This window comes from Lytechinus variegatus, chromosome 1 (assembly GCF_018143015.1).
Source record: "Lytechinus variegatus isolate NC3 chromosome 1, Lvar_3.0, whole genome shotgun sequence".
NCBI classification, from domain to species: Eukaryota; Metazoa; Echinodermata; class Echinoidea; order Temnopleuroida; family Toxopneustidae; genus Lytechinus; species Lytechinus variegatus.
In genome coordinates this window covers 19,587,690-19,610,923 of record NC_054740.1, presented here as the reverse complement: position 1 = coordinate 19,610,923, position 23,234 = coordinate 19,587,690, and the positions used below count along the sequence as shown (strand labels likewise).

General features: G+C 33.4%; 1 protein-coding gene across 3 annotated transcripts in view; it reads right to left on the bottom strand.

The window, feature by feature from the left end:
* LOC121408449 (inositol polyphosphate-4-phosphatase type I A-like) overlaps nt 1-23,234 on the bottom strand; it is a 52,864-nt gene that overhangs the window by 9,009 nt on the left and 20,621 nt on the right. For 2 of the 3 annotated variants that reach the window (XM_041599927.1, XM_041599934.1), the window contains exons 5-19: nt 20,159-20,401; nt 19,411-19,646; nt 18,426-18,557; nt 17,415-17,498; nt 15,435-15,631; nt 14,682-14,739; nt 13,839-13,947; nt 11,790-11,897; nt 10,900-11,011; nt 10,267-10,429; nt 5,854-5,874; nt 3,522-3,704; nt 2,385-2,534; nt 950-1,135; nt 149-217 (exon numbers count right to left, since the gene is read on the bottom strand). In XM_041599927.1, the coding sequence (XP_041455861.1) occupies nt 149-217; nt 950-1,135; nt 2,385-2,534; nt 3,522-3,704; nt 5,854-5,874; nt 10,267-10,429; nt 10,900-11,011; nt 11,790-11,897; nt 13,839-13,947; nt 14,682-14,739; nt 15,435-15,631; nt 17,415-17,498; nt 18,426-18,557; nt 19,411-19,646; nt 20,159-20,401 (2,051 nt within the window). The remainder of the gene's footprint in view (nt 1-148; nt 218-949; nt 1,136-2,384; nt 2,535-3,521; nt 3,705-5,853; nt 5,875-10,266; nt 10,430-10,899; nt 11,012-11,789; nt 11,898-13,838; nt 13,948-14,681; nt 14,740-15,434; nt 15,632-17,414; nt 17,499-18,425; nt 18,558-19,410; nt 19,647-20,158; nt 20,402-23,234) is intronic. The other variant, XM_041599942.1, reaches the window with a different exon arrangement.

The following is a 23,234-nucleotide window of genomic DNA, read 5'->3' as shown; positions in this document are numbered from 1 at the left end:
ACATACAACCCTGTAACAATATCGACTTGAGCAGTTCTTAAAGTGAAGTCAATAATGGGGAAAATGGGGGTTGGTCATACAAAAATGTTGAGTACTTTATGAAACTTTCTATATGTGAACATTGATATATTCATATCATACTACATACCACTTGAGAGAATACAAGATCCCTTCTGTTCTGTAGATTCTGCAGAAAATCAAGGTTTTTGTATTCCTCCTGGAATAGAAAAAAAAAATCAATTCAAAGACATCATGAACACGAAGTATTACATTTCAGTTTCATTATTGATTACAGAAGAACAAACAATTATCAAGAAAAGTATGGTAAAATGTGAGTACAATAGAGTGTCTCATATAACAACAGTAAAAAGAAAAATGTGCAAGAGTGGAGTAAAATGACCTTTTAGCATCCTCCTTATTTCATGACTTATATTGTAATACATGTTTATTAACATACCATATGCAAAATTATGATGGAAAAAATAAATCTATTCATCTGGACTTACTTTGATTGAAACAGAGGACAGTTTCACATCCGATCCAAAAATGCTTCTTCAGCTCTTCTGAATTGGCGGGAAATCGTCGTTGATGATTGGCGCTGAAGCACCGTCGATGTTATTGTCTTAAAGACGTAGATTTACCGCCAATTCAGAAGAGCTGAAGAAGCGTCTCGGATCAGACGTGAAACTGTTCTCTGTTCCAATCAAAGTAAGTCCAGATGCATAGATTTATTTTTTCCATCGTATTTGACTTTTCCTGGATGAATCAAATAAATGCTCTAGTGATAACCTTTTTGGGAGGTTTCATTCTTTCTATTGAAAAGTGTCCCATTCTTTCTGGTCAATCTTGATTGATCCTTGAACAAAGCACTTATAATGGAAGAAAAAAACAAATTCAATCATTTTAACTGCCCTGGTTCTTTCGAATACCAGGACAGGGAATGATTTACCTGTAATCTCTGGAATCCCACGCTGAATTTGGCTTGTTCTTGAAGCTTGATAAGAGCTTCATTGAGTGATTGGAGCCCTGGGTCAACTGCTACCATACGTTCCTCAGCATTAGCTGACTCTGGTAACATCTCAACCACCTGTTGAAGCATACTCACTGAATCCTCTATCTTCTTACACATACAATCCTGTATCATAAAAAAAAGTATAGTTTGTTTTCAAATCTGAAGAAATGAAAGACATAGCATCTCCTAAGGAAACCGCACACCTTACGATTGGTCTGCGACTCAATATTGGAATAAAACATAGTAGAATTTGATGCTAATATTGAAACTTGGAATATCTTACTGTGTAATATTCAAAATCATCGTACGAATACCAATGTTCAAATTTGTGACTAAGCTATAATCCTTAGAATAAAAGCAAATTTAATATCTACTCGTAATGACGTCAGAGCAGTCGTAAGATTAGCTAAGATTTGAAATTAATTTGGCCTTCACTCGAAAATAAAGGCTTGCAATCTGTGAAAATTGTTATATTAGTATTCTTTCAATTAAATTTAACCTCAAATAAAATGATATTTTCCATTCACATTTTCAGAAAATGAGAAAAATGCAATTTGTTCGAAAATCAGATCGCGAACAGTCGTAAGGTGTGCGGTGGCATTAAAGGATATTGTACTTTCTGCACCAATTGATGACTCCATACAAGTTAATTTATGGCAAATTTATTCCATTAATGTATACTATGATCAATCAATCAAATGATTTTAAGTGAAATCCATTTTAGGTTTCTAAAAATTCATGAAGAACTTTTGATAATGGGAACTTAACCATTATGGTACCTACTGAGGAAACAAGATTCAGCAGATAATCAAAATCAAGGTTACATGGCAGTTACCATGGTAAACAAGTTGCCAAGAATGAAATAGATCCTGCATGCAACAATGTAAGTGAAATACATGTATTGCATCTTTAATCTTCATTGCAATAATGTATCTGCAATCTTCCCTATGTAAAATAGAAAATAATTATCCATCCAATTAACTGAACTGTGAGAGCTAGGAGGAAACTCAGCAATATTTACAACTTTTGAAATAGGCACAAGTACTCAGAGACCAGCATTCTGATGTCGGGTTTAACTCAAACTCAGGTTTAAAGTTGTGGTTTAAGTATGGATAGCCAATTGTTACATAAATCATAGAGATGTCATATTTCAGCTCATTTGGCTCTCAAATCATTCACAATTGTCTAGGAAGTAGAAATAGATAACTGACTTCACCATCGATGTATCAGGAAAGAGCACAGTTAACATAAGAAACATACAACTTAATAAAAATTTTGACACTTTTGGCTTCCCATAATTTTAGCACCGGGTTAGACCATGGTCTAAATTAAACCTGACTTCAGAATACTGGCCAAAGTGTCTATTACTCACCCATGATGGGACACCTTCTCTATTAGGGCATGCTTTCCCTGGTAAACAAAGTCCATTCAGTTCCCAATCTTCATAGCTACCATTAGATACACTAGTACTAGGAACGGTAGATCCGCTGCTTGAGCTTAGTATACTACTCCTCTGGGGAGGCTGTATAGAAATCAAATTAGTATTATGTTTCATTGGGTTATGTTATGCTATAAAACATCATGTGGTAATTGACATCAATGTAAGGATGTAATCTTTAATTAAGGTATGAATTTAAGTTCACGTCACTTAATCTACATGTATTTCTTTGTAAAACTTTGTAAGTTGACTACATGCCGATCAAAAATCATCACTTTGGTAATGATTTGGTAGTCATGGTTATTCTACTTGGATGCAATGAAAGCAAGGAAGCTTGTAAGCTAGTAACCAGAGAATTGACGGGTTTTGGTCCTTTCCAAAGGACAGGGTAATAAAATAATGACTTGATTTTGAATCAGATTACCACTGCTCTGCCAATTAAAGGTATTGTTTAACTTTGTGAGCAGCCGATTTAAAAAATTCTCAAACCAAGATGAAACATGTGTACAAGTGCATGTATTAGAACTAATAAACCCTGAAAACAACCATTATTGAGAATGAAAAGCTAAAACTACAAGGCAAACCCCAATTTTGTAAGTAGGCATCTTATAGACGCCTAAATAGTACACATAACTGTATGGGATGAAATTAAGATGGTGTTTCCGGTCACTTTATATTTCAATTTTTGAAGCACTAAATAATGATTTTCGAACGCAATTTTTTCAGGGCTTCATTTTTGTAACATATCAAAGACACAGGTGACAAGTGTGACCTTCTAGCTCAGATTTTTTAAAAGTCAAACCAATGTTGACCAATCACTTTAAGCTCTAATATCATAAATATGTAAGTACAATGTAGTATAAAAAATAAATCATAGCAATCACTTTAAAATTGAAAACAGAGATTGGAATTATTCAGGCCATATGCACTAGTAGCTGACTTTACAGTTTATTTCAAAGTTTCTTACTTTTCACACTAAAATTTACAAGTTTGCATGTTTGCATTCATAAAAATGGATCCAAAATGAATTGATCTCCTTCATGAGACCAATCAAATAGAATATACACCTACCGAGGAAACACTGATACTGCTGTTGCGTGAATTTCCAGCACTACCGTTGTCACTACTAACAGGATGGTGGTGTGATTTATGATGCTTACGATCTGATTTCCCTTCAGCTTTAGTAGCATCTTGATATGATCCATGGGTTTTCTGTAATGCTGGAACTACACATTGCTCTAAGAGCAAGGTCACCTGCAAGATTAACATGACATAGAAATGTATATATGGGACTGGAATGTAAATCCATGAATAAAAGATTCTTAGTTTACCTTATCCATTAATAAAGTATGTGTAGGTTAAATACTCAAAGATGGAGATACTATAATGAATTTGAGTTTTTAAAAATTACCTTGCAATTCTCAGTAGAACTTATTTGAATTCCACATCTATGGAAGGATAATATCCATTAGAGTTGTACTCCAAATAAATTTTGACAAAAGTTAGGTTTTACAGGCTCAATAAAGTGACACCCCTCCCCCAAACAGACTTAATTCCATTGATATTACACTTATGAATAACAATACAACTAAAAAGGAAATCTGAGCACATATCCCAATGCCAAGGTCCCTAAGATGGTCATTTTTTTTTCATTACACAATTCATTTTGCGAAAAAAAATAAATGTTTTATAGGCTATTTTATATCAAAATGACAAAAAACTAATCATCCAACTTCATACATCTTCTTAAAAATTCAAAACCTTATGTAATTATAAAATAATATACACACTTACCACATTAAATGCTGATATCAAATGAATAACAGGCAATTAGGTATCATTTATTACAAGTGAAAGAATTTCATGTGGATATTTTGAAATTAATGTCAACAAAATATATTGAATTCACTTTTAATAGGTTGATCTAAAATTAATTTTTCTTTACGAATTGGATGAAATATAAATATATTTGTGACTTGCGTGTGGTAAATTATTAACATAAAAAAAAGAACAATCTATGAGAAAAAATGTTAATATAAATGACTGCATAATGAGGAGATATTGAAATCGGGAGCAATTACTGGGAAAACCTCTGATACAATTTGGAAAAAAACAACAACCAAAACATACAACCACGAAACTACAGACAGGAACAATTGGGAGTGAACCTGTAGCTCCCCAAACCAAAAAATATTTATAATTTGAAAATAACTCATAACTATAGTTATCCCATTCCAGTATAATAAAGGAGAAATGGCAAAAGTAAATAAGAAACATTAAATAACATGAACACATCAAATCTCTTTACGACAAATTATATTCACAGTAGGTTACATGTATGTCGGTTTAGGTGGAGATTCTATAAAAATCATGAAATGAATAGAGAGCAAACAGATTTATTTGTGTTATGCGCTATACAAAAACTGACCATTATTTTTATTATTATTACTATTATGGAACAAAAAAAAAAAACTGGAGAAACATTCTATTCAGAAGAGCAGTCATTGGTCTAGTATAAAAAACAAAAAACAAAGTTGTACTTCATATAAAGTAAAAGTTCTAACATTGACTCACAATATTATGGAAATTACTGAAAGCAATAAACTATTATTCTCCCTTACTTTATCTACGAGGATGTGTATTTAAATGAATTTGCCAAAAATAAAAGAAATAAAAAAAAACCCTCCTTAGTACATACTTACACCTAATATTCATACTTCTTTCAAAAATGGTATAAGTACCTGCCTGAGAACCTTGTTACAATAATTTTAATCTGTAAAAGTATTACTTGAATGTTCCATTGATGAATATGCATTCATCAAACAAACATCCCATAAAATAAAATTTGTATCCTACAAACTCTGTTAAATCTTTGCTCTTGCAAATATCAATAACCTTATACATGTACTTGCAGAAGCAAGGCTGGATAACACAGTTTAGTAAAATGACAGATATTAAAGCTAACTAATGCCAATTACTGAATGAAAAAATATATTAAATTCTAAAAGTATCATATAAAAAACTCTCACAATTTCTTTTTAAATTCCAAATTAGTGTTGTTGTTAAGGCTGAATGACGTTTAATCAATGAAATACAGTACATTGAAAAGATAATACTTTGAAATATATTGGGTTAAGATATAACACATACGTTTTCATGCAAGATTTGAATTGATAAAATAAAGCACTGACAATAAACATTAACTTGTAAGAATTTTCAGAACAGTACATAAAAAAAATCAAATCAAATGAAGGCACAGGTGAAGTATAAAGGGTTGATAAAAGCACAGTTAAAGACACTCTCCCCACAAGAATACAATGAAAAGATGTCAAATTAGTACAAATGGGATTACATGGCCTTTAAAGCATCATGCAAAAAGAAAATCTTAGATTTAGAAACCTACCTCTCTGCAGAAGATGTTAATCTTTTTTTTATAACATCATGACAAACAAGAAACATTGAAATATACACAACAAAAAAAGTAAGTCCCCCCTTGAACAAACATCAATAATTTCCGAACCAATTCGAATTATTGATATATTTTTACATGAGCGTGTAGGTAATTTCATAGGCTACCCTCTGAGTAAATGTTATGGACGTATTTTACGTCATGCTTCAGTGAGCACCGTCAGAAGGCAAAAATGTCACTTTTCAAAAGTCACAAGCCAAATATCATGACTTTGATTCCATTTTACTGGAACTTATTCCACATTCTCATCATGAAAAATAGTCAGAAGGCTTGTAAAAGGTACTTTCTAAAGTACGATACAACTTTTTTGCTAAATTTCATGGTTGAATAAACACAAGTCCAAATTTACAATAATTGGATTTTTTACACATTTATATCACTAAGAATGAAAGAATATGATGACAGTTATTTTTGGGAAGAGTATCTTCAACAATATTCATCGTTTCACGGTTCAATGAACATTTATTAAAAACAAAAAATACGATTTTCAAATATCATAGACAAGTATTGTTTCATTTTGGTAACTGAAAATGATCTTTTCTCAACTTTTTCGTTATGTTCACGACCATTTAACATGCTTCAATGATTCAAAGGCGTTTAATTAAATTTTCACGCTTGAATGAACATGTGGAATGTGATGCTCTCTTTTTTTACGTTATTGGAAAAAATGCAATTCGTAACTATGGATATCTGTTAAAAACCTCCTTGCATAGTTCATTTGATTTGATTTTTATGAAAATCCCGATGTTTAATGCATCAGTGAGCACATAATATTCGAAAATTATGCAAATGAGAAGAAAGTTCAAAGCCTTGGCCTCACTCTGTGCTGTGTTGAATGGTTATTTTGGTGTGCGCGCCTTTTGGATAGTGTTACTCTGAAGCCATGTGCGAAGTTTCATGAAAAAACTGTTGGCAGAAGTAGCAAAAACCGTCCATGAAACAAACCCTCATTTCATATTTGTGAAAATTTTGACTTCTTCTCTCATAGACTTGTGTACATTATGAGTGCATATGTTTAAGAATAAGTAAACCCTCATTCAATATGGTGGAACTTTTTTTCAAGGCTGTCTTTAGCAATGTCATTTAGCAGTAATGTTTATTAACCTATGGGCAGAATTCTGTGCAAAAATGAAATCGATATGTTTGTTCATGGATGAGTGAGCACGCATCAAAGTGGGAAAAATGGTATTTTCAATGTCACAGACTCATTTTAAGGGTCATAAAAGTGCATATTGAGGGCAAATTCGGTTTCAAATGTATTTGTTTTATCATCCATCATTTCTATCACCACACACTTTTCGAACTTAAAACATTTTCATGGTTGAGCGAGCACATTCGAAAACTTAGGAATAAGTACTCTTTATACGGAATAATTGTATTCTTTTCGTAACAATTTTTCGTGATCAGTTTACTTTATGGGCAAATTAGTGGTGGACCCAGAATTTTAAAATGGGGGAGGGGCCTATAATCGGGGGAGCCACCAACATTTTCAAATTTTAACATGATCTATAGCAAGTTGTAAAGGATACTACCATAACCCCCTATGATGATACGTCACAATACAGGGGCCGCGGGACGGTTTTCAAAGTGGGGGGAGGTGGGGGTAGCTGAGCCAAAAGTGGGAGGGTGGGGGCTGACCATGAAAAAAATCCCAATCGTATGGTCATTTTTACATTTTTGTACACGCTTTTTGAAAAAAAGTGGGGGGGGGGGCTAAACCCCCTCCCCCTGCTTCTGCGGCCCCTGCAATACAATGTGCTCACTCAACCATGAACATACGATATCAAAATTGTGTGTGGAGTGGCTAAATGATGGATAGTAAACCATAATAACACCATAAAATTCACCTAAAAAACAACTTTTGTCCAACATTGTATTTGCACAATCTGAAACACGACTCTTGTGACTTTCAAAAATGGTCATTTTTAATTCAATCTTTGATTATTCATGCATGACTCAACCGATCAATTTCATATTTCCCCAGGAGTTGCCTAATGAGTGTAGAAATCCACCTACGAAATATAATATCTCAAAATAATTCCGTTCAAAAGTTACAGCAATTTGATTTAGGGGGGACTTACTTTTTTTGTTGTGTATAGATGTTAGTTGAGTATTCACACTGATAATTGTACAAACAGGACTATTAATGGACAAGAAAATAAATAAATTTGATATTCCCCTAGATACCAAACACAGCACAAGCTTCTAAATATACCCTACATTGGCATTAACATTAATTATTAAAAGCATATTTTATGTTAACACAAAAGTCATTATAGGCTATAAAGTCAAGTGCAATAGCAAATGATAACAAGTGGAATGCCTCTGGCCGTCTCACCTGCATCACACGGTTCAATATAGCAGCAGTGCTGACTTTGAATACTACTCTAACTCGCACAAAATGTTCAGTGATACATGGTTACTCTTATGTCCACTTTTTATGAACTAGACCAATAAACTTACAGAGATATGATGGTTATTCAACAAAAAACCCCAACATGGCCAAAGTTCATTGACCTTACATGACCTTTGACCTTGATCATGTGACCTGAAACTCGAACAGGATGTTCAGTGATACTTGATTACTCTTATGTACAAGTTTCATGAATCAGATCCATAAACTTTCAAAGTTATGATGGTAATTCAACAGATACCCCCGATTCGGCCAAAGTTCATTGACCCTAAATGACCTTTGACCTTAATCATGAGACCTGAAACTTGCACAAAATTTTCAGTGATGCTTGATTACTATTATGTCCAAGTTTCATGAATCAGATCCATAAACTTTCAAAGTTATGATGGTAATTCAACAGATACCCCCAAATCGGCCAAAGTTCATTGACCCTAAATGACCTTTGACCTTGGTCATGTGACGTGAAACTCATGCAGGATGTTTGGTGATACTTGATTAACCTTATGTCCAAGTTTAATGACCTAGGTCCATATATTTCCTAAGTTATGATGACATTTCAAAAACTTAACCTCAGGTTAAGATTTCGATGTTGATTCCTCCAATTCGGCCAAAGTTCATTGACCTTTGACCTTCGTTATGTGACCTGAAACGTGCACAGGATGTTCAGTGATACTTGATTACTCTAATGTCCAAGTTTAATGAACTAGACCAATAAACATTCAAAGTTATGATGGTAATTCAACAGATACCCCCGATTCGGCCAAAGTTCATTGACCCTAAATGACCTTTGACCTTAATCATGAGACCTGAAACTTGCACAAATTTTCAGTGATGCTTGATTACTATTATGTCCAAGTTTCATGAATCAGATCCATAAACTTTCAAAGTTATGATGGGAATTCAACAGATATCCCCAATTCGGCCAAAGTTCATTGACCCTAAATGACCTTTGACCTTGGTCATGTGATGTGAAACTCATGTAGGATGTTCAGTGATACTTGATTAACCTTATGGCCAAGTTTCATGAACTAGGTCCATATATTTTCTAAGTTATGATGACATTTCAAAAACTTAACCTCAGGTTAAGATTTCGATGTTGATTCCTCCAACATGGTCTAAGTTCATTGACCCTAAATGACCTTTGACCTTGGTCATGTGATGTGAAACTCACGCAGGATGTTCAGTAATACTTGATTAACCTTATGGCCAAGTTTTATTAACTAGGTCCATATACTTTCTAAGTTATGACGTCATTTCAAAAAACTTAACCTCAGGTTAAGATTTGATGTTGACGCCGCCGCTGCCGTCGGAAAAGCGGCGCCTATAGTCTCACTTTGCTTCGCAGGTGAGACAAAAAGGAGTGTGCTATCTATATCATATTGAAAAAATTGTTAAAAACATAGTTTATATGGAAGTAATTGTGCATTGTTACAAAATAGTTGTTTTTTACTCTACATGCACTTCCAATAAAAAAAAATCACTGAATTCAATGGCCCATATTCTAAAATTGGGTTTAACTAAAACTATGTCAAACTCTATGCTTAACTTAAAGGAAGCAAAAAATGCCAAAATATTGTTGACATTTTATGTTTCTTTTGTTTACATTGTTTTCATATTATGCCATAATGGCGAAGAAAAATAAATATTATTCCTAATTGATCAGTAACAAATGATCCGAGTAGCACATAACCTGTACTCTGAAAGATTTATGTATAACTTGGCTTTCTATAGACAAACCACAAATCTAGATTGAAGTTTAACAAATCAACAAATGTATGCATTTTGAGTTAAGGGCAGGTAATTGTTATTTTGCATTTTTGGGGGGCAAATTATTGAGAAACCACACAGACATTGAGTGGTATTGTCATAATTATACCCTGGTTATAAGTGCAGAGTAAAAAGGAATTCTAGAATATTTTGTTCATGTTGATTACCTGTTCATATAGTGCTTGTGTCATATGCTTCATGGTAGTAACGTCTTTATACTTGGCAGCTAAGCTAACGTCCTTACAGCACTGATCAACCTTCTCTCTTAGTTCTGATACTCTTGTTAATACATCAGCTGCTTGTGATGATAGGCAGTGGTTGTTACCAACACTAAAAAGATAAAATATTAATTTATAGGGAAAAATCCTTCTAATGGGTTTAAGAATAAATGAATAAATGTAGGTGTTTTCATGTTTAAATCTATTAATTGAAGGAAAAGTACAACTGTAAAATGAGAATGAATAATATATTTAATTTGATCTCAATATTCAAAGAGTAAAATGGTAAAGCAAACATCCTTTGCAAAGAGAAATTCACTGAAGTACATACTCTCATTCTGCCAATTTAAGGAGCGCTGTACAATACTGATTAATTTCTCACATATTTTTTCATAACTTGGGTGCATGACTGCTAAACATTAGTCACAACAAAGATTGATCATCTAAAAAGTTGAAAAAAATATTTGAGAGATTTTACAGGGATAAAACATGTGAAATTATCTGTGAAAATGACTAACCAGAGGGGGGAAATTATAGACATTTTAATCAACTTCATATCATTTCAGGAAGGATATCACTCACAGTCTACTCTGTTCATCTGCATATTGTTGGAATAATCTTCTTAATCCTCCATGTTTGAATTTCATTGTGTGTGCACAGGGTGCTCCAAAGGTGATGGTGTTATATACAACTCCTGTATCATAAAACAAAATTTATGATTATTGTATAGTTTAAACTTCATTGTGTGTGCATGTGGTGCTCCGAAAGTAATAGTGTTATATATATATATATATAACTCCTGTATCATAAAAATAAAACAATAGTACATAAGGTTCAAAAGTAAAATCACAATCTATGTATCTATTATCGTTTAGTTAAACACCATGCGTGTGTGTGAAATAACATAATGAAATGTGTAAGACATAATTTCCCTTTGATTTGAAACTCCCCCCTAGAGACGTAATTGAAAGCAAGTCTGTTAGGTCACTCAAAAAAAGATTGAAGCAGTTTCTATATCTTAAATATGTATAGTTATTTTTTTCTTGTAGATTTTTTTTACAGGCATGCATTTTTATGTTGTTTTTTTCTGTTTGTGTTTTTTTGGTTGTTTATATATCATGTTTAATTCTCTATCTTAGTGTTTCTCTATATCAAGTCATGTTACTGATGTTTTAGGAAATGTGATTACACAAGGCCACTTGGCTTTATTTATGCAGCCTATTTTGTTTTCATTTTTTACTCTTGCTTGTAAAAAATTGTATCTCATACCTTCCTTTATAATTGTTTTTATCAAGAATGAAATAAATGCAAAATTGAATTGAAAAAAATAAAATTTGTTGAAAAAACATCCATCATGGATAGAAAAAAATTAACAATTTATAAAGTTTTATGTTAACTCAATTTTCTACAAGAAACATAACCCAGGAATGATTACAAAAAATCAATAAAATTATAATGTGAATGACACCTACCTTTTGATCCTTGCTCTTCGACTCTCAATCTTTGCAGATGGAGGTTTGTAGGTACAAACTCTAGTTTCTTATCGTTACGTTCTGTGCTCTTCTTGAATAACCTTAACTCTGTAATCATGAAAATCAACATTTACATCTAATATAATGCAAGTTCAATCATTTCTAACTCTAATCAAATTATAACTGTACAGCACATTTACAGGGTTATAATCTATGGTTAAGTATGTTGTGAAAAAATAGCTTAGGGTTGAGGTTAGGTATGTGGTTAGGTTTTATGTTTAGGTTACTGTAGAGCAATCGTGGGTAAAGCAAGTGCCATGGAACTCAGATAAACAGGAAACTATTACATATCACTGCTCATACATTGACAATCATCTATTATTCTGAAAATGATTTGGAAAAAAATGAAAAAATAGTAGTATGTATTGAATCTGGAAATTATTGACAATCATCTATTATTCTGAAAAAAAAAAGATTTATAAAAAATTATGTATTACATTGGATATGAAAATCAAGCAATAAATGAATACTCTGATCAAAGTCTGCCAGTTGAATAAAATATGAGGTGATAAAAGTCAGTTCCTAAAACATTAATATTACATTACCTGTGGAGGTTGGGGGGAGGGGGGGGTAGCAGTGTAAATACCATAACCCAACATTCTGTAATCATTTGAGCACACAACCTGACAAGCCTCCCTGCCTGACATGTGGGTGCACTGTGTTATCACACCTGAAATACATGCATCAATTTAACCACTTCCTCTATACATCACTCAACGTCACTCCGCATCAAATGTTGGTTGTCATGGTAACCATTAAACATGGCAGGAAGGGGAGGAGCCCCTCCCCCTTTACCACATGCAAACATTTGAATGTTACCCTGCATGGGGAGCTGTGAGGAGGGTCTGCGAGGAAGGGTAAGGGTTGTGGAAGTGAAGGGTTCCTGTATTGGAAATGGGATCCTCGCAGGGATACGGGTGGCTTCATAAACCTGTCTTAAATGATTTGAAGCAGCATAGTTTACCTTAAAGGTAAAGATCACTGGAATGAGATCAAGGTAGCTTTATAAACCTGTCTTCAATGATTCAATGCAGAAGAATTCAATGACATGGAACAGGATGGGTTCAAAACCTTGTCTTACATAATTCAATGCAGAAAAATTTTCCTTAAAGGTAAAGATCACTGTTATGAGTTAAGGAGGGAATAAGTTTCCTGGTATCCCATCGCAATTTGCTCCACATTTTTGAAAGACTGCTATGCATAAAGTCTTTTGTATCACTTATTTTTACATAGGACTGTACATCGATTAGTTGAGAGCTTTTCTCTCATGACCAAAATGCTATTCAAATTTGTAAAACAAAATTATTCCCTGGAGATAAGGGTGGCTTTATAAACCTGTCTTACATGATTCAAAGCAGAATAGTTTACCTTAAAGGTACAGATCACTGGAATAAGACATATTGCTCTATAAACATGTTTTAAATTATTCCATGCAAAATTTATTTTAAAGACGGAGATCATTTGAATGGGATAAGGCTGGCTTCACAATTCTCTCATACCTTAAAGGTAAAGATCATTGGAATGGGATGTGAGTGACATCATGAGCATGAACAAATGATTCCATGCAGAATAGTTAACTTTATATCTTGAAGGCAAAGAACATTTTAATGGGACAGAGGTGGCTTAAAAATAAAATTACAATTAATAAAAAAAAATGTTGCTGTGATTCAATCCATCAAAACCAAAGCAGATTTATGGAATAGATTCATGGTGCATTGAAAATGCTATGTATGATAAGATTGGTTCCAAAAGGCACTTCTTGCTGCTCCAGAGAAAAATTGATAGGTTTACCATTGACATTTACAGAAAAGAGATATACATGTAAGAAACTGCTTTCTTTAATCATTGATTGCTGAAAAATGTTCAGACTTTTTTTTACCTGAATAATAACATTGTGAAATCAATATCTAAATTTTAATAAAAAGTGGATATAACATCTTCTAGAACCAAGCTCTTCATACATGTGAGAAGTATGATAGGAGGGTTTACCATTTTTCTGTAACCTCTTGAGTTGTTCTAAGGACTGTGTGTACTGTTCTATCATAGTGACGTGCTCGGCCATTACAGCTCGACCTATTCTATCCCAATCTTCTGATGGCTATACAGAAAGAGATACAAATGGAGATGGACAGTTAGAAAGATAGATGGAGGGATAGATAGATAGCTAAACATATAGGTGAATGGATAGGTAGACAGATGGGCACATATATGTAAGTACGTGCATGGGTAGATAGAAAGGCAAAAAGAAAGAAAGATGGATGGATGGGTGGATAGATAGATAGACAGATAGAGAAGTAGATAGATACAATAGAGACAAATGGATGGATGGATAGACAGACATATAGGAGGAGGAAGGAGAATGGGGTAATTGATATATTTCAGTGCCTTCTTGCTGTATTCCATATAAGTCTGGAATTTTAAATATAAAAGATGTAAAGGGTTTCATAACATACTGTACTACTAACGTCAGTAAGTGATGAGCAAATGTAAAAGTGAGGTTAAGTATCCTCCTAAATTCATCAATAGTAATTATTAAATAATGTGATTGGTGAGAAAATTGTGAAGCTAAGTCAGAAATTCTTAGATTCATCAATAATATTTTGCTTAAATTTCAATTCATGCAAAAAAATAGTTCAAAATTTTACTTATATTTATCAATAATACATGTACTTGATAAATAATCTCTCATGTTATAAGCAAGAGGGTGGGTCACTATAGATAATTATTTTTAATCAATTGTGCAAAAAAGCGATATATACATACATTACATGTACATATAATTTGAATACTATTTAAACATCATTCCTTGAAGAGATGACTCTGTAAACTCACCAGTGCAAAGACTGAAACCTCTTTTAACTTCCTCTTTTCTTCATCTAAATATAATTCTCTGCATGAATAAGGATGAGATTAAATTTAGAAAACAAAATTGCAAACATTTCCTTGGTATGGAAGATTCACCATATGGTCCGAGTTACCTGAATCAAACAACCTGATCAGGGGACAGTTTCAGAACTTGATTAAAACAAAACGAATACCATTGCCACAAAAAAAATACTTCCTTGTCAGTTACTTTATTTTCAATTGTTATGAAAATTACAAAATAATCCTGCTTACAAACAAAACATATGATTTATCTTCTCTAATTAAGAGCTTATTTTGAAAGGCAATTAAGAAAATGATACTTGGAAAAATCTGAACACCAATAAGGTAAATATCTGTTTCACCTTTCTCTTCAGATCAAAGAGATACTTACAACAAAACAGATTCAAGAAAAAGGAAATTTATTACAAAAAATAAGGAAAGAATAGGAAGATAACAAACATGGCAAGTCTTGGGGGGGGGGAAGATTATTTGTGCAAGCATGCCCGACTTTGTGGAACAGTCTTCCTCAAGGCATCAAAGCTCGTAACCCTGTTGAATTATTCAAAAATCTGACCAAAACCTTTCTATTTCATTCATAACCTGTACAGACTGAGTTTTGTGCACTATATCAATATCATCATCATCATCGTTTCTACAAAAAATGTCCTATTTTTTTATACAAAATAAGAAGAAGATGTAATATATATAAGGAATACTTACAGCATCTTCTGTGGAATGTAGAATGATAGTTTACTCTCCGCCATGATCTCTTCCACCTGTACAATCTTACCATCAGGATTGAGATAACGGTATTTCTTATTGCATACACATCCATAGAGTCCTCTAGATATAGAATCTCTACTGGATGATGTATGTATACTACGGGGTGGATGGAGAGTGGTGGGTGATGGTGGTACCTAAAGAGAAAGATAATAAAGTTCATCCCAAAGGCCTTTATTCTGAAGTCCAGTTTAACTTTGGCCATGGTCTAACACTGCTAAAATTATGAGATGCTGAAAATGTCAAAATTTTGTTAACACTTTTAAGATTATGTTCACAGTGCTCTTTCATCAAGCTATAATGGTGAAGAGAATTATTCTAAGAAAATTATGAATGATGAGTAACAAATGAGTTGATGAAGTGCACCTGTACTGTTAAAGATTTTGTCACAACTGGCTTTCCATACTTACACCAGTTTGAATTAAACCAGAGTTCAGAATATGGGCCAGAGACATTTACAACTTTCATCAGGTCAAAATAAATATTTTTTTATTCTCAAATTGGCAACAACCATTGATTCTCTACTAATAGCCATACTTTGGAAAAAAAATACATAGGATATAACATCAGCCCTATTGTATGGAACTAGCAAAAATTTCCAAGAAAAGCTGCCAATTAAAACACATGTTGTTTTCATCGCATTGCCAATATAGAGTGTCTAATGATAACCTCTGAAATAGTTTTTATTAAAGAAATGTAACAAAAACTGCACTGTAAATGGTTAACAGTTTTGTCAATATAGTTATCTCTACCTATACACATTCAATGTGTGATGACATAAATACATATGAGCTGCAAAAAGATCATTTTTATCAAGCCATTCTTATGCTTTTTATGATCCTCCCACCGATAGATATTTGTATTACCTTTTTTTGTATATTTATATGCATGAATTTTTATATCTTGAAGTGGAAATAAATGAAATGAAAATACTACATAAGACTCGGTAACCCTATGGGATAAGAATTTACAGGACAATCATTAAAACTACATTGTAAAAGAAAAGTTTGATTAATTTCTTGCTGGATCACTTTTCACTCTTGGGTCATGACCATAAATAATAATAATAGGCATTTATATAGCGCCATCTATCTAGAAATATTCTATTCCGAGGCGCACAAGAAAAGAAAGAATAAGAAAGTTTGGATGAGTGTCAAAGTGCCAATAACTAATACTGTTAGAAAAGATAAGACTTTCAGTCTAGATTGAAGGATTTGATAAAGAGAGTAAAAAAAAGCTGAATGAATTCATATCAAAACACTGATATCTCTGCATGTATTCTTCCGATAATGAAATAATATGATAAAATATGAGAGGTGAGAGGTAATCAAATGGTGGAAGATACATGTAAAGCAGCAAATTGCACCAAGTATCATGCTTTGTATAGGAAAAACATTGGTTGGACAAAAGGATTTAAATAACTATGTTTATAGTATAATTGAAAGAATGGACTTGCATATATAATATTTATGACTGCACATTGTTTATAGGTCTGTAAGCCTACATTGCGTAAATTTGAAGAAATATTAATGCACAAACACATTGGCGGTGGAAGCCAAAAATTTTAGGAGGGGACAACCAAACTTATTTTGACAAGCAAAAAAAAAAAAAAAAAGGGCCTCAACCCAAACATTTTACAAACATTTTAGGGGGGACGTAGGTAGGAAAATAAATTGACAAGCAAAAAAAAAAAGAAAAAAAAAAGGTCTTCAACAACAAATTTGGGGGGCCGCTTCCGCCGCCTATGTAGAAACACTCCTGAAACTTTTCCTTAGGATATCCAATGGAGAATAGATGAGAGTAAAGCTGAAAGCTTTCAAAGTCCTTGTAAGAATTCTAATCTGAAGATGCTCTCAGCAAGCAGAACATCAATTTGCATGAATGGGGCTAAAGTGACATTTATAGATTTGAAGGACTTACCCCAATGATCATATTACTGATAGGATCTGGCTGGGATATCACATGAAAATTCCTTTCTGTTTCAGGAGATACGCACTGATCAAGCTAAAACAAATGAAAACAGAAAGAAAGTTAAAATGAAAGAAACCTTTATAGAGACAGTGAGTATGGCTCTTGTCATTACATTGATAAATGCTCCACTTTCACTCACTGTATAGCTCATTGCTCTAAAGTAATGACTTAATTAGCAGTGTTTACTATCATGAAGCGATCATATATTTCTTCCTCATGATACAAATTGTATAAAGAAGGGATGTCATGGCGTATTGGGTAATCCCTGGATCATGAATCATAAGGTTTGGGATTCAACACCCCATCCAACACTGATTTCAATTTGCAAGGCATTGATCTAGATATCCTGCTCTTGACTTTGTTTCTTGATATAGTATACAGTGGATATTGAAAATATAGACAATAAAAATCATGTCAGCTATGTAACTCCTGAAAATGATTATTATTCCAATGCAATTAAAGACTGCATAAAGGCAGAGTGCCTCATTTAATCTAACACAGAACTGCCAACCAGAAAAAGAACATTTCAGTATTTTCAAAGCTGAAAATCAGTATTTTGGTGAGGAAATCAGTATTTTCAAAGAATACCATAGGACCACATGTGAAGCTGAAACTTAAGAAATCAGTATTTTACATGAAACCATCAGTATTCTTCTCATTTTTCAGTACTAAATACTGAAAATCAGTACTACTTGGCAGCTCTGCTCATTTCATCTAACACAAAAACAATACACTTTTATAAAACTAAAAGTATACAATAGATGGTCATCATCCAGAAAAAATAATAATCAGTTGATTACAAGCAAAATACACCAGTTTCTCTCATTGAGGCAATTCCCTCACCATTGACATACTACTGTAAATAGAATATTCTAACATTCAAGTATGGAGATAATACTCAGAGCCAACTAAACAAAATGGTTTTGATACTGATTCAAAGCTTTGTGAGTGATGACATACCTCCCATAGCAGTAAGCTGATGGTGCCGCCACAGGGTCTATCATCAGCACCGATGATATTGAGTACTAGCTTGTTACCAGGTGCAGCAATGATATCTTTGAAGGAACAGATGGCATGACCTATAGGACAATGCTGAGGGGACGACGATGAAGACAAAGAGGAAGACGAGGAGGAAGACGAAGAGGAGGAGGAGCATGAAGTGGAGGAATTTACAGAGGTATGAGAGCATGACTAAAATGGCAGCACACATATAAACCAAGTGATACAAATTGGTTATTTGCAATGATCATTTTATACCCCGTTTTGAATGAAAAAGCCCGACATTTGTATGGCAGCATAGAAATGTATTGTGAAGAGGATTTGAAGAGCAGATGAAATGTGAAATATAAAAGAACAAAAACAGACAACAAAATATAAGGAATATGTAGTCTTTAGAATATCAATGTCTATAACATCTACTTCTAATGACTACAAATGTAAAGGGATGCCACATTCTGCAATTCATGTTTGTTTTCAGGGATCTACACTAACAATATTTAGACCAGGGTTCTCCACAACTCAATATATAAACAATTAAAGATGAGCCAACCAGGCATGGAGCCAATATATGCCAATCTCATGCATGTTCAAGAAGGGTCAGCAAGAGTGAAAATTGCACAAAATAAACATTATTCATAAATATATCAAGACATTTTTTCTCCTATCCATAGTAATAATTTGCAAATCAAGTAATATAATGAATAATAATTGTTTTGTCAACCTGATGAATCAATTTATGAATATGAATCATTTGGAAAATTTATTAAAATAAGGACATTCCTGAATTTCTTACAAATAATCATGGAGAAATATGAAAACAAAAGAAATCATGGTGAAAATTGCTTCTCCTATCAAAATAGAAAAAAGAAAAAGGGACTGTCCATCCTGAACTGGGAATGTTTGAAGATATACAGAAGCCCATTTCTCAAACAACTTGTAAACTTACTGATTGGTTAGTCCTGTCTTCGACAGAGTAAATATTGGCTCGTAACCTGGTGATGACAGCGATGTTCCGACTGGTCTCAAAGACTACCGTAGATACAAAGAATGGATTACATTGTCTATCAATGATCTCGGTTTGTCCACAGTTTAGCCATCTTGTATCAGGCGGTGTCATACAGTTGATGGTAGCATACACACTAGGTTCCTCTCCGCTGGGTTTCATAGGAAGGTTGTTACAAGCTGTAGAGAAAGATCAGATATTCACTCACATCTTATTAACTACGTGTCAAACATCTGTGCTCATGACATTTGTTTCAGACATTTAAAATCACAAATTTGGTTTAACATGCTGCCAGAATTCAGAAAAGGTTCAGATTCAACATTGCTGGACTCTGCCTGATAGCAAGAAATTTAAGAAGATAAAACAGTTGAAATGAGTGTTCTTAAAACATTACTTGTTAATCTTGTAGAATTACTATTAGTAGTTACCAAATTTAGTCCATATTTATGAACTGTAAAACCTTGTCTTGAAACCTAGAAATTTTGAGGACAACTCAGACAAAGCTCTCTTTAAGAATTAGCAATCTGCCTTTATCTTGAAAGAGTTTTCAACAAGAAAAGGTATTATGAGACTGTTTTCAGACAATATATGAGTTGACTATTACTGCCATAATCCAAAAATAGAGCTGTTTCTGAGCTCTTCTCAAATCCTTTCCATTAAGATGCACCAACATACAGTCACTTAAACCTACATATTGACATCTCCAAGACAGGATCATTCTGTGTTCCATCAGAGAGGTCACCTGGGTCAATGACCCCTGGTTGACCCTCACTGATGGGGTCACGACCTGTGCGTGCTAAGATCTGGATACGTAGCTTCTGTAACTGTCCACGCAGCATCTCATAGCTTGCCAGGCGTATCGCCGCCACCCACTCGTCTCTGAGTTCTGTGGAGTGTGCAGCAAAGTACTGGTTGTGTTCCTCTCCCACAAATTCTGAAGAAAAATCATAAAACACACATTCCATTCTCTAAATTAGGCTAAAGTATTATATTTGCATATTTCCTACTGTACTATTACAACACCACTTCTACTACTAATAAATGTGACTTCAAAAAGCACAAAATCCACTATGTAGAGTGCTCAAGGCGTATAAAGAAAGTAAAAAGTATAAAGAAAGATTTTAAGAACATTTTTGAAAGACTCAACATTGATGAATTTTTTTATGTCTTCAGGAAGTCTGTTCCAAAGTATAGGGCACACACAAGCAAAGGATCTTTCCCTGGCCCAAGTTTTTTCAACCTTTTGGAACCACAATCAAACATGATATTAAAGAGTGTAGAGATCAAGGTGGGTATGTAATAATTGATAAAAGGGAGATTGTATTGGGGAGCTGATCCATGAATGCAATGAAAGACAAGCAACAAAATCTAGAGGTATTCTAATTAGGTTCTCACAGTATCAACTATTTTTTTTTATTTCTGTTTTTATTATAGCAAATTAGAATTAAATTTCCTCTCACGTTTGCACTTTAAATTTCATTTTGTGTATTATGCACATGAGGCCCGACACATTTCTGGCATAGTAGGAATTAGTGAGTAAACCTATCCATACATAAAATGTTTTAAGGGAATGCTTTTGATAATGGAAGGACTGATAATGTAAAGTGTTTGCAATACAAAAGACCGACTTCAGTCTCATGTGAATAAAACAGAAAATATAAATATTCATTTTCAACCCCCCCCCCCCGGATCTACATGTAGTTTGCATTGTTAGATGCACCATGGACCTACTACCATGGATGCACAAATCATTAAAATGTAGGTCCAAATTCTATATCACCTCACACGCTTCCTGAAACTGTCAATAGATGCATTTATAGCAAATTGAACTTTGTTCCATGAATTATGTGAGAAAAGGTGTTAAAGAAATAACTAGTTAGACATCCCGTATTAACTATGAATATCCCCTACACACATACATGAACTCAAGCTCAATATTTAATTTTCCTTTAATAATTCCTTTCATAATGGAATAACAATCCTCTTGAAGATTCATTACAGACATCGATGACTTAATAATTTCTTATCCTGTTTTCAATCATTTTCTGTAAATGGATTGAGCAAATATTTGTTTTCTCACAAGATCCCTTGGACTCATATTTATCTTTAATATTCAAGTGCAAATAGATACAATTCCTTTTTATATTATTAAATAAGGCAAAATGCAATCACTCTATATTGAATGAAATAAAAAACTCATGCATCTCTATAGTAGGTGGCAATGCCTTAACCCTATCTAGTGATATTTTCGCTGTGCAAAATTTTTTGACCGCGCCGCTCGCTGACTTTTTACTTTCAAGTCTTGCGCAACTTTTGAGACCAATTGTGCGTCACCCGGGTACGTGGTTCCAAAGTTAGGTAACGTTATGTAAGTGCATGTCAGACCAAAAATTGCTCAAAAATGTGATTTCGTGTACAAAGTCAATGTAAATTGCGTTTTCAACCAAAAATCATAAATGTATGATTATTTTTAGTTTTGCTGGCCTAAATGTATGTATTTTATGCTGTTTATGATCTTAGAAGAGTCCCCAACAAAAGTTCAAAAAAACAAAGAAATACATAAGAAATTGCAAAAATAATATAATACATGAGAAATTGATCTGATATCACAATTTTTTTTCATGTATACTTGCTAAGAACATGACAAAGAGTTTCTATGCCAAAAATTAGAACATTTGGAGCTTTATTTATGGAGTTAGAGGAAAAAGTATGATTTCACATACTAATTACGCATAAATTAGCATAATTACGTAATAACGATTCGCATGAAATAAATTACTATACCATTTTGTAGATTATATCCCAGACAACCTGTGTGCCAATTTTCAGCGCGATTGCGCGGTCAACGGCCGAGATCTCAAGGGGGGGCCTGGGAGGCCCCCCCCCGGCCATGTGAACTCCCAAAATACCCGGGCCTACATGTAGATAGGGTTAAAAAATGATGATGATGAAGGAGAATGCAAATTTTTTTAATATGCTACGAAAACAAGGAAAAGTCAAATTTAGTCATTTTTTGGCAATCTGTTATTATAAATAACAAGGAAATGAAACAGCTAAAGCTAGTATAGATACACTGTACAAGGTATACCTTAATAGTCATCAATAGGCCTATCCAGCAATTCTTCCCACTTACAGGTAAATTTGCTAGAAATGGGAAATTATCTTAAGGCTCAAAACATTTTTAAGAATACATGATCATTTTGGTGTTCCTCTTTACAAGAATGACTTAGAAAGCATACAATACACATAGTACATGTATAGCGAAGTTATTATGAAAACAAAAATTGAAAGGAAAGTTACAGCACAATTCTTAATATGGTCAACATTAACAGGAGCTTATCAAAATATTATGGCCTCAGTAAACTGGTTGAAAACAGAGTTCCACATCCCACTAATTACCATGATTAACTTAATTACTAATTGTAAACAAAGCACTTTAAAAAACTGCAATTATTGTACACTAAAACCCACCAATATAAATGGGTACAGCATATTACCAAAATGAATCATGTCATGCACATTTCTAATTTTCTACAATTATATGTGTACATTTCCAAATTCATAATTATGTCGAAAATGTTTTTCTTTTTAAATCAAAATACCTATCGAAATTGAATAATGCTTTGCCTAATAATAATAATAATAATAATAGGCATTTATATAGCGCCACCTATCTAGAAATATTCTATTCCGAGGCGCATTGTTATTATTATTACCCCGGCTTTAGCTTGAGCTGCCTCTCAGCGCTCATGCACTCAAGGAATTAA